This window comes from Danio rerio, chromosome 23 (assembly GCF_049306965.1).
Source record: "Danio rerio strain Tuebingen ecotype United States chromosome 23, GRCz12tu, whole genome shotgun sequence".
NCBI classification, from domain to species: domain Eukaryota; kingdom Metazoa; phylum Chordata; class Actinopteri; order Cypriniformes; family Danionidae; genus Danio; species Danio rerio.
In genome coordinates, this window is record NC_133198.1 from 10,687,436 (window position 1) to 10,700,094 (window position 12,659).

Consider the following 12,659-nt stretch of genomic DNA (forward strand, 5'->3'; position numbering starts at 1 on the left):
GAAGTGTTATGAAAGCCAAGTGCTGAGGTCCTCTGTGTGTGTTTTGTCATTGGTAGGGAGTCTTTCAGCACTGGTGTATCAGCATTCCATTACACCCATCTCTCTGCCCTGTGCCCTCCGTATCCCAGAGAAAGGTAAACACAACTGCAGACGTCAACACAGCACGCTGAGATAGCGCTGTGTGATGAAAGCACCATCACAACATACACACTCAGTGGGATGCTTGCAAGGTGTTCTAATGCACAAAATTAAAACGAATGCTTCAAAACAACTAAAAAAATCAAGGCAGAGAAAATAGGGATCCAATCAATAATTCTGCTAATTTGTTGCATATTTATTTAGCATTTTCTTTAATCTGCCATTTATAAAAGGATTTGTTCACCCTCATGTCATTTCAATGCCCTGAGACCTTCGTTCATCTTCAGAACACAAATTAAGATATTGTAGATGAAATCAGAGAGCTCTCTCATCCTCCAAAGACAGCAACGATCCCAAGATGTAAGATGTACAAAATCCAGAAAAGGAAGTGAAAACATTGTTATAATATTCAATGTGACTTTAATGGTAATCATACAAAGCCCCAAGAACACTTTTGTGAGCCTCAAAAAAACCCTTTGTTTGCCCATATCTTTGGTGTTATGTCAGGATGTACATTTACTACGGCTAATACAAAAAAACGATGCTTGTGTGTTGCGCTGCTGACTCTAATGACAATACGTTATACTGCCCATCATTAGTAAATGTGCATCCTAGCAACTTGAGGTCTAATTTATCAATTTTGCATACGCTCAAAACAGGGGTGGAAACCACCTTAAATAATCATATGAGCCATAATCTTTAAGAAATAAAGAAAAATGTTATTTTGGTGTGCGTCCACTTTAGGAAGATTTCTACGCTATTAGACCCCTGATGTGGGAAGAAAGATATAAGCAAACAAAGTTACAGCTTTTGGCACATAAAAATGTTCTTGATGCTTCATATGAATACAGTTGAATCACTGAAGTCATTTGGAATACTTTTAGCACTGTCGCCTTTCAGCAAGAAGGTCACTGGTTTGAGTCGCGGCTGGGCCAGTTAGCATTTCTTTGTGGAGTTTGCATGCTCCCCCCATGTTCACATGAAGTATCCCCCAGGGTCCAAACACATGCAGTATTGGTGAATTGGATTAACTAAATTGGCCATAGTGTGTGAATCGGAGAGTGTGTGGGTGTTTCCCAGCACTGAGGGTTGTACTAGGGGAAGGGTATCCACCGGTAAAACAAATGCCAGAGTAACTGGTGTTTAATTCACCTATGGTGACGCCCGATAAAAGCAGAGAATAAACCAAATGAAAGTAAGGAAGTGTGTAAAGACTGGAGTGAAGATGTTTTTTAATTCACCTGATTTCAAACTAATAAATTACATTTAAAATATATTAAAATAGAAAACAGTACAGCTGGATGTAAGTTTTTTCCAGTTATTACATTGCCACAAAACTAAACAGTTAGACACAAAAGATGGATCTCTATTCAGTGTCTATAGAAAAAGTATCATGCCCTATGAAAATCTGTACCTTCAGGCTGGGCCGATAAATGATATATATCGAATCACGATAAAATTTATGTCAATAACAATGGTAAGCTCTGGACTTTTCTTACTCTATATTGATCTCAGAACACAAATTAAGATATTTTAGATGAAATCAGAGAGCTCTCTCATCCTCCAAAGACAGCAATGGTCCCAAGATGTACAAAGTCCAGAAAAGGAAGTAAAATGTTAAAATGTTCAATGTGACTTCAATGGTAATTATACAAAGCCCCAAGAACACTTCTGTGAGCCTCAAAAAAAACTTTTGTTTGCCCGTATCTCTGTCAGGATGTACATTTACATAAGCTAATACAAAAAAAAAAAAAAAGCGATGCTTGTGTGTTGCACTGTTTACACTAATGGTAATAAGTTATAGTGCCCATCCTTGGATGGATCTCTATTCAGTGCCTATAGAAAAATTATCACACCCTATGAAAATCTGTACTTTCAGGCTGGGCCAATAAATGATATTATATTGAATCACGATAAAATTTATGTCAATAACAATAATAAGCTCTGGACTTTTTTCTCTAGATTGATCTACGAGCCAATCACAGCAGAAATGTCCAACAATGGGAATCTAAGAGTGTGTTGATTTTCGGCCACCAAAAATTTATCGTGTGAAAATATGTTATGCCATTATATGGACCCTCTAAATTTGTGGCTTTTGTTATTGTTGGGGAACTCATTTAAATCTGGAAGCATTAACAACCTATCGAAATATAAATTGTTATTGTTCATGATTGCATTTTCGGCATATCGCCCAGCCCTACCTTTACTGTCAAAAGACTCTTGGGATAAAGTTGCAGAAAGGTACAATTCAGGAGAAGGTTACAAAGCATTTCAAAGGCTGGAAAAGTTTGGTGTATTTGGAATGTGATTTGATTTCAGGTTGTATGGCAAATTATTATTTATTAATTATTACACTGTATATACATGGACATTATTTGAAGTACACAAACGAGAATGAAATATTCCAGAGAGCTAATAAATAAATAAATAATTAGTTTATAATAAATAAATTCTAATAATATTTCACAATTGTGCTGTTTTTACTAAATCAAATAAAGCTGCTTTGGTAAGCAAAAAAACTAAAATTTGAAACTCCCTACCAAGCCCTAACCTTTGAATGGCAGTGCAAACATACATAATCACACAACATTTGTGTTTTTAAAACTGAGTGTTTATATCAGCCTCTGCTCTATAAATGATAATGTCTCTCTGTCAGACCCAATAGGTGATGTAGTGGAGGTTCAGCCGGTGAGTAACATGAGCACAGCCGCAGACCTCCTGAAACAGGGAGCAGGTGAGTGTGAAGCTGCACATCTGCACTGCGTCATGTCTTTCTTCACATCTTTAACCTCTGACCTCTGTCCGCAGCCTGTAATGTGCTGTACCTGAATTCAGTGGAGACCGAGTCCCTGACGGGGCCACAGGCTATCGCTAAAGCTACAGGGGCCACATTGTCTCGCAGTCCTCGCCCCTCTGCCACAGTGGTCCACTTTAAGGTGTCTGCGCAAGGCATCACACTGACAGACAGCCAGCGCAGGTAGACACACTAATGCTTTTCAAAGTGTAGCAAAATCTGTGTTCTGTGGGAAATAAGACATGATATGGGGACTAGAATGCACCTATCAGCTGGCCAGAAATCAGAATCAGACATTTTTTGATTGCAAACATGTGAATGTCATGTGCTCAGATTTATTTTCTGGACTTGCATTAAAATTGCTCTGCAATCATTTTATTAACTGCAATTCAGTTTTATTAACGTATAATATTCAGCTTCCCTCACAGTTCAAAGACATAGGCTATAAGCAGGGTGCCAATTACAGAGGGGTTTGGGGGGGATTGACCCCCTCAATTAATGCTTGATCCCCGCTAAAGGACATCAAAACAAGATATATAGGGGGTCAGCTCTTTAATACTAAGAAATAATTTGCTTAAAAGGTGACCTCAGATCTTCAGTGTTTTTAATTTTCACCCTGGTTATAAGTGAATTGGATGAATGAAATTGACCTTAGTGTATGAGTGGGTGTGTGAATGTATGGGTGTTTCCCAGTACTGGGTTAAGGCTGGAAGGACATCCCCTGCGTAAAACATATGCCGGAATAGTTGGTGGTTCATTCAGCTGTGGCCACCCCAGATATATAATTCAAAAGAAAATGAATGAATGAATGAATGAGTGATTATAAGATTAGTCCAGAAATTGGTTTCAGAATCAGTAAATTTGCTGGAAAAATTAAAAAATAAATCAGCAATCAGACATAATTTGGGCGTGAAAAATGAAGATGGGTGCACCAGTAGGGAGGGCAGGTTGTTTGCATTACAAAGAGCTAACTGTGTGAGGTCTGGTTTTTCAGGGTGTTCTTCAGGAGACACTATCCCATCAACAGTGTGACTTACAGCAGCATCGACCCACAAGACAGGAGGTGAGACTGTGTTGACTGGTGTTATATTTACTGGATATCATTGTCACAATAATACAACATAATTTGTTGCATCTTAGTTGAGAAACAAAAACTTGTATTTAAGTTTTTGAAGTTGTATTGAAGAAAACAAAAAAAATGTATTGCACATCCAAGGCAACTTCAACACATTAAAGTTAGAGAAAACAAAGTGGACATAGGAGGATTGTAGTTATTTTTGTAAATTTTTTAAAGGGGTGGTCCAGAATGTTATTTTTAAGGCTTGGTTGTGTTAATAAGATGCAAAGCAATGTGTGCTCATGTTTAACTTGAAGGAAATCGTGTTATTTTTTCATAAATCTCACTTTGATTATACACAGCTACTCAGCTAACATGAAAACGACTGTCATATTTCCTAGTTTCTCTAAAAGGCCCACCCTCAAGTGACTCTGATTGGTCATCATCATAATATGCTGTGATTCGCCGATCGGCTCCACGTCACGCCCTGACAAGCACGCGCGTTTTGTGTAAACAGTCAGTCAGTCAGTCAGTCAACACGTGTCTGTAACGAGTGAAAATGGGATGCGGCTCCTTTAACTGTTTCTGTGCCTTTTAGTGTGTTTATGCGTGTATACGATGAAGTATCTGTAACACGAGAAGCGCATGTGCGCGGGAGAGATTTTTATTGTTCTTTTTCTCTCATGCTCGGATTAAGTTATTTTCTATGGTGACAGAATAAAGCACAAGATGTGAGATGGGACCTTTGTGAGCCTGGATTGATTTGTTTTTGATGTTACACTCCAGTTGGGAAATCATTGCTGTATTTTTTTTAAATCAACGCGTTACAGGACGTCTTTCATGCATATGCGGAATATGCCTGTGTAAGTAACATGAATCGTTCACATATCTTTTGCGACTTTATTGTCCGAGTTGTAAAACGCATAGCAAAGCTGCCTATAGAGAGAAACTCTGCCGTCTCCCACAGAGAGACGCAGGTGCTGGCCAAGAGTGCGTGTATGTGTATGTGTGTGTGTGCGTTTACAGCCGTTTGATAAATATAGATTTGTAACGTTAGCTAAGTCGTTAGCGGTTACCATAATTTCCCGTTGTTTACATCTTTGCTACAACACACCATTAAAGTTAGACACTGTACATGTCATGATCAATTTTAACAAATAAAAACACTTACAGGTCATGACTCAGAGTTCACAGCGTCTCCTTGCTCCATCTTTGAGGAGATTTTAACTGAATCCAGCACTGAACTGGGAGAGATTCTGGAAGCTGTGTTTTGTCAAATCATGCTTGCTATGTATTTTATAGTTCTCTGGAACATAATTAATATTGAACTGTAAGCACTTCTGTGTTTGGGTCGTGTCATTTGGAAGCCCAACAACAGAAACAGAACAGCTCTGTGGAAACAGCAGGATGGCATTTCTCTCTCTGCAGTAACGTTACAGCGCCTATGGCCACGGCCTTTACCTGCGCAGTGTGGGATGCGCAATAACGAACTTTTGTGATCTCACAGGGGGCAGAAGTATTTTTTGTAGTCCCCAAAATTCGTTAATTGTAGGCGTTGCTAAGCTAACTCTGTACAAATCAAGGTCTCCCTTTGCATTAAACTTTGAATATTTTACATTCAGAGATGCTGTTTATGTTCACACAGCTACATTACACATCAACTGAAGTTTAAAATATAATATCGTAGTGGACCACCCCTTTAACAAATTTCTTCGATTTTTTTTATTAAATTTTTTAACTTTGGTTTGCATTTCTTCTGTTTTATTTTGTAAGTAAATGTTTTTTATCATTTATTTTAAACATTTATTTGTATCTTTTTTAATACTCTGTATTGTTTGATTGTTTTTGTTTCACTTTGCTTTGGCTATAGAAGAGTTTCTATTTCAGTTTTTTTGCGTTTATTTTTGTTTCTGGGTATATATTTTTAATTTGTACTTTTTGTTTATTGTATAATGTTTGTTTTTTGTAGTCATTTGTTTTGCATTTGTTTGTTTTGGATATATAAAAATGCATTTATTTGTTGTTTTGCGTGTTTGCTAATATACTGCAGGGGGGTTTACTTTTTTGCTTTGATATCTTTTGGTTTACTTAGTTCTTAATTGTTTTGGTCATGTCTCTATTGATTGATTTTTGGTGTACTTTAATTGGTTATGTTTTTAATATAGGACATCTTAAAATGTATATATGTTTTGTTTTAATAATTGCTTGCCTACAGTAGTAGTAGTAGCACTAAATCTAATCAGGTAGTGCATGATTCTGTTTGGGCTGCTCTGTCTGCGTGTGCATCATTAAAAAAAACTACTTTGTATTTGTATGTTTTCAGTTGTAAGTAAAATACATGCTTTGGGGCTTAAGTTTAATTTTTTTCTTTAAAGATTTTTAAATCTAAAGAATTTTAAGTAATAACTTTAAATGTTTCAAGAAAAGGGGATTTGTCATTCGGGTATATGCAAAAGCCCCAAAGCAGTGCATGTTTTTACAACTGCATGCGCAGCACACTCTACACAAGCAACACAAATACTACAAGCTACCAAAGCTCCATTTCAAGACTCATTGCAATCTGAAATGTGTCAGAACGGAATTCAGCTACAGTCTTTGTGTAGAGTGTGTTCAGACTGAGAGCATGTTTGTGTGACTGCAGCATCTGTTCTGTGTGAGTGTGTGTCTGTTCCTCAGTCTTGTCTATGTCTCCCTCTTGTGGCTGTAGGTGGACTAACTCAGACAGCACGACCTCTAAGTAAGTTGAAATAATATGTGTCGCCTGCACCAGGGGTTTTCAATTCTTGATTTCAAGCACCTCCACATCCTCACGTGAGGACCTTCATCCTAAAATGTAAAGACTTCTTGTATAAAGACCTTATTTAATGAGAAGAATTTAAACAGAGGTCGGAGACAGTTCTAAATGGTCATGCAACCTTGAAGCGGGTGGGACTTGAGCTCCAAGTGGTCTGTACAAACCTCATGGAGTTTTCATTGATTTATTTGATGACTTGTACATGACATGGAGTCCTTATATTGTTTTATTAACGTCTACACTTACCACAACCTCAAACCTAAGCTCACAGTAAAGCTGTGGTCACACATGCCAAATTCGGTCATACAGTGTTGCGAAAAGGGGCAGGATTTAACAAGATTAGATGTTTTAAAAAGCAAGCGATTGGTCCATGTTTTACATTTCTGTCCAGAGAGGTCATCTTTTGATCTTCGATTGGTCTCATGCAGTCACGTGATGCAATTTCGCTGGTTACGCCCCATTCACACTGGGAGTCAGCTTCAAGGGTTCCCATTCACTTTGAATGGTTGACGTCAGGCGTTGCCGAACTGCATTGTGGATCCGTCTGTGCTGCTTCAGAGGTATTCCTCGCTGCAGAAGTTGGGACTCTCTCAACTTTCCAAGCGTCGACAGATGCGTCAGCTAATCAGATCGCTATATGCAAATACTCCATCTCAGCAGTAGCTGATTGCTGACTAATTTCATTGGCTAAAGCTGCTATGACAATCCCGTCAGCACCAACTTCAGACACGCCTTCTGTCAAGCATTGAAGCTGACGCCCCGTGTGAATGGGGTGTTAGAGTTCACCAAGTTTGAACTTTGCAATGCAGCGAACTGCTAAACTTTTTTTTTTATATTGCATAATAGCACAAGTACAATAATTCAATTAACAATTAACAACTCTCAACTACACTTACAGAACAGAACTCTAATAATAATCAAATCAATAAAATATTAATACAAATAAATAAAATTAAACATAGAATGAACACAAACATAACCAACAAAAAAGACATTTACTCTACCAGATCTTCTATTAATTTACATTTTTCTTCCAAATTTAGATTTTACCAACTTAAAAAATTTTAAGTATAAGCAAAATTTCTGCAAACTGCGAAACTAGTCGCACAAGTTTGTGTTTCCGGTTTGTCACATTCAGGGCCATTTGAATGTAAGTCTATGGGGTGAAAAGCGCAGTGTGACGACGGCTTAACCTATTGTTTCATTAACATCTACTCCTACCACAACCCTAAACCCACCTCACAGTAACTTCTTGTGTTTTATTAATGTCTATTACACCTACACCTAGGGCTGTGCGATTTGGGGAAAACATCTAATTGCGATTGTTTCAATTTCAATTTGATTTGCAATATAATTTTGTAGTCAAGCTTCAGCTCACTAATCTGTATAATCTGTAGCTTCTTACTGCTAAAATGCAGGGAGTGTTAGTTTTAAAAAATAACTAAAAAGATATTAACTTAAACTTTTATTCAAATTTGTTTTTCAATATTCAGAAATTAAACACTAATTTTTCTCTAGAGCAAACAGTAAGCACAAATAAAAACCAGTTTTGTTTGTATATTTTGTTTAGTCCGTGACTTTGAAACCAAAATATTTCTATTTTATCGATGTGTTATTTTTTCTCGTTATCATCCCACTCCTTTCTGTTTGATAGTTTTTATTGTGGACTTTCTGCATTGTTCAGTTGTGCAATTCTGATTGGGCAGGACAAAAATGTGCTCACTCAATTGACCAATGAGACTATCAAACACAGACGGCAGTCACGCATTTGCTCTGGGCGGGGGAAATAAAATAATACATATTTCATATTGCAGCCTTTTGCGAATAGCTAATCGCAACGTTTCAAATCATGAATGTGATTTCGATGAATCGCACAGCCCTGCCTACACCAACCCTTAACCCAACCTTTTGGCGGTGCAAGTTCCTCCCACTTGAAGGTCTCTGGGCTACCGTAGAGTAGGGACCTAGAGTATTTGGATTTAATTTGTCAAATGTAATTTAAAGACTAAACTATGCAGTTTCTATAAAACTTAAAAATATATATATTTTTTCTATTCATGCATTTGTTTAATCTACTTATTTCAATATTTGTTTTGTTATTCATTTATTACATTTCTGTTTGTTTTAATTAGATTTTTCTTTGTAAGTATTAGATTTAGTGCAGTTTTTTTTCTGTTGTTTATCTCAAACATTTCCCCAGACCCCTGTACCACTTCCTGGAGGGTCTCTGGGGTACCAGAACCGTGATTTGAAAACCCCTGGTCTGGACAGTTTCGACAGCTTGTTTCCTGTGTTGCTTCTAGGAAACTGATTATGTGCTTATACATTTTTACTTACTCTTAAATGACTATACTGCCATCCAAAGGCAAAGTGAAGTAACTACACATTTGATCAAAATTGCACAACAGAGGCCTAAAATATATTATTCCTGGTTCAATGGTGTCTAGTTTCAGACAAGGTAAACCACAAATTTACCCACATTATATTTATTTGGCTGGTGTAAAAGCCACTTATACTCCAGTTAAAACAGTAACTTTAACTAAAAAGGGCATTTTTCCCTTCAGTTTTTTGTCTAGTTACCGCACTTTGCCAGTTTAGAGCAGTGTAGCACTCCTCATGTGTGTTAGGATTGAATATGGTAACTGAGTGAATGGTAAAGTCAGTTGCTGATTTACAAACCTCCCTGTCTCCTCTCAGAGTTTTCGGGTTTGTGGCCAAGAAGCCGGGCAGTGTGGCAGAGAATGTGTGCCATCTTTTCGCAGAGCTGGACCCTGAACAGCCCGCGACCGCCATCGTCAACTTCATCAACAAAGTGATGCTGGCACCGCAGAGGCGCTAGAGAGCCGTAGGACTGGTCGTCTTCACATACACTGACATGTTTAAAGTCCACACGAGGCAGAAGTTACGACAGTGTTTAATAACGTGTTTTATAAGCGAATGAAACGGCGAGAAAATGTAGGGTGCGACATTTCATTTTGAGAATTGCCTGAATGGTTTTGTTCTGCTATTGGTCGATCTCGTTTGAGTGACAGGTCGTCCCGCCCTCAAGTCAGTAATCGTCATCATGTTGAGGGTGAAGTTAAGTGCGGTTAACATTTAATCTAAACCACACTACTATCTGCTTTCATGCTAACAGTATTTCTTTGTAGCCACTCGTATTTTTTCCATTAAGTAGCCTAATAACATGTATTCATTAGCTACTAGTGGTTCTTCTTTTGAAACTAGTACATTTTAAAACGTTTGTACTTATTAGGTTCAAGTTGTTATTCTTATGAGATAATTTACATTTAGCAACTTACAACTGAGATACGAATACTTAATGATTAGATAGGAATTGATATCTACTAGAACTTATATAGGCTGCACAGCAAGAAGGTCGCTGGTTCGAGCCTCGGCTGGGTCAGTTGGCATTTCTGTGTAGAGTTTGCATGTTCTCCCCATACTTGCGTGGGTTTTCTCTGGGTGCTCCGGTTTCCCCCACAAGTCCAAAGACATCCGCTACAGGTGAAATGGGTAGGCTAAATTGTCCATAGTGTATGTGTGTGAATGAGTGTTTATGGACGTTTCCCAGTGGTGAGTTGCAGCTGGAAGGGCATCCGCTGCATGAAACGTGCTGGCAAAGCTGGCGGTTCATTCCGCTGTGGCAACCCTAGATTAATATAGTGACTTAGCTGAAAAGAAAATGAATGAATGAATAGTACTTAAATATTCTACTAGTTACTTCAGCAGTGACTAGTAAACAATTGCTGGTAGAAAAATAAATTAGTTTTTGCCTCTGAATTCTGAGTCATTATGATATCAACTATTTACTTTTGACTAGTATGTAATTAGTTATTCATTAGGTACTAATATTTGTTGACCAGCTATCTGAGGATATTCAATAAATACTAGTAAATGTTGTGTATTGTAAATGTAAAATGTTATTAGTAATAATTGTTTTACCAGTAACATTTTAATTCTAAAGTGGACATCCTATATGAATAATTACAAAAGATGCTAATGCTGCTAGTAAGTCATGATCAACAAATAAGTACTTGTATATATAAGTACGAGTATATGAAAATGTACTAGTCCCTCAAGAGTTTTACCATCTAAAGACTAAGCATTAGTTGCTAATGAATAAGTAAAAGTACTTAATGGAAAATATAGTATCTACAAATCAAGTTCTAGTTGTATGGATATATAGTAGTATGTTACATAGGTTAAATGTTAATGGTATTTAACTATTTGGATGGCACATGAATACAAATATATGTACAGGTCATTTATATTGCTGAAATGCTCCATAAAAACAAGAACAGAAGATGTTGATTCCATGAGGAATTTAACCGGAGCGTTTCTGCAGAAATAAGGGCTTTACGGTTAACTAACGTGATACCAAAACACATTAAAACCAAACTATACAGAATGTAACCAAACTAAAGACAACAGACTGATGGAGTTTTGCCTTCCTAGAACTGTTTCGTCGTTCGTGGGATTGTAAATGACTTTATGACACTAAACCACCACGATTGGTAAATATATTTATGGTGTTTTTAAAAATATAAAGGGATGGTTCTCCAAAAAATGACAATTTGCCTCAGTTCATTCAAGATGCACATAAGTAACTTTATTAGAACATTAAAAGACATTTATTTTTGCTGAAAGCGTGGTCCTTGATTATTAATAAACTGCAAAAAGGTTTTATATGCGTAATTTCAAGTAATGCATATGCCAAATATAACATAAAAATCCATTCATTTAACTTCGCTTGAGGTGGTTTTGGATTTGAACGAAAAGTGTTATTGCGAATTACTGAGTTACCATCAATACAGACAGTCACGGAAATGTTGGTTTCACCAAATGCCAATTTAAGTATTAGCATACGCAATTACATAAGAGTCAATGTAAATTTATGAAATTGCATTTTGTCATTTTGTCCTTGTGCAAATTGCCAATTGCAGTCACGCATTTAATGTGGTCAAGGGATCAAAACCATGTCAATTGATGTCTGAGATCACATGCCAAATACGTTGTTTGCGCATATTTCACGTAAAATACATGTTAAAGCATATTTTTACATGTAAAATACATGAGTGCGCTAATTTTACGTGTCAAATACACGCTGTTTGCGCTAATTTCATGCGACAAATATGTTGTTTGCGCTAATTTTACGTCTTAAATATACGTTGTTTGCGCATATTTTATTAATTTTACGTGTCAAATACACGCTGTTTGCGATAATTTTACATGTCAAATACGTTTGCGATAATTTCTACATTGTTTGCGCTAATTTTACGTCAAATACATGTTGTTTGCGCTAATTTTATGTGTTAAAATACATGTTTGCAGTAATTTTCTGTCAAATAAATGTTGTTTGCGCTAATTTTATGCATCAAATACATTGTTTGCGCACATTTTCCGTGTTAAATATGTTGTTTGCGCAGATTTTACATGTCTAATATGTTGTTTGCGCCAATTTTTGCATCATATACATTTCTCTAATTTTACGTGTCAAATATATGTTGTTTGCACATTTTATGTGTCAAATACTCTACATGTTTTTTTGCACATATTTTGCATGGAAAATACATATTTGCAGGTAGTTAACGTGCAAAATACACATCCAGTTTCAAGAAACACGTATTACATATATAAACTACATGCAAACAACACATTCTCAATGTGTTTGTTTACATTTTAATGTAAATTTGCACTTTTTAAAATTTTTTTATTTGGCTTTCCGGAAACATCCTGCGAGTAATCTAGAGGGAGTGAAGTGATCCGCATGTTTAGTGTGAACCCAGCGTAACAGCTTTTTTGGCATTTGGGATTTTGTTTTTTGCAAACTTTGAAAGCATGTGCTTCATGTTAAGATGTAAATCTACAGTCTTCTG

The 12,659-nt window shown here is 36.8% G+C and overlaps 1 protein-coding gene and 1 long non-coding RNA gene across 17 annotated transcripts in view; one reads left to right on the top strand and one right to left on the bottom strand.

Annotated features, from left to right (window-relative positions):
• Positions 1–10,466, top strand: part of tns2a (tensin 2a) — a 111,697-nt gene extending 101,231 nt beyond the window's left edge. For 8 of the 16 annotated variants that reach the window (XM_009296676.5, XM_073939849.1, XM_021469904.3 and 5 more), the window contains 6 exons: positions 57–134; positions 2,795–2,872; positions 2,947–3,115; positions 3,927–3,995; positions 6,697–6,726; positions 9,481–10,466. In XM_009296676.5, the coding sequence (XP_009294951.1) occupies positions 57–134; positions 2,795–2,872; positions 2,947–3,115; positions 3,927–3,995; positions 6,697–6,726; positions 9,481–9,622 (566 nt within the window). In that variant the 3' untranslated portion in view covers positions 9,623–10,466. The remainder of the gene's footprint in view (positions 1–56; positions 135–2,794; positions 2,873–2,946; positions 3,116–3,926; positions 3,996–6,696; positions 6,727–9,480) is intronic. The other 8 variants (XM_073939847.1, XM_021469905.3, XM_073939848.1 and 5 more) reach the window with 1 other exon arrangement.
• LOC137490614 (uncharacterized) overlaps positions 1–12,659 on the bottom strand; it is a 159,280-nt gene that overhangs the window by 95,652 nt on the left and 50,969 nt on the right. The window lies entirely within an intron of this gene.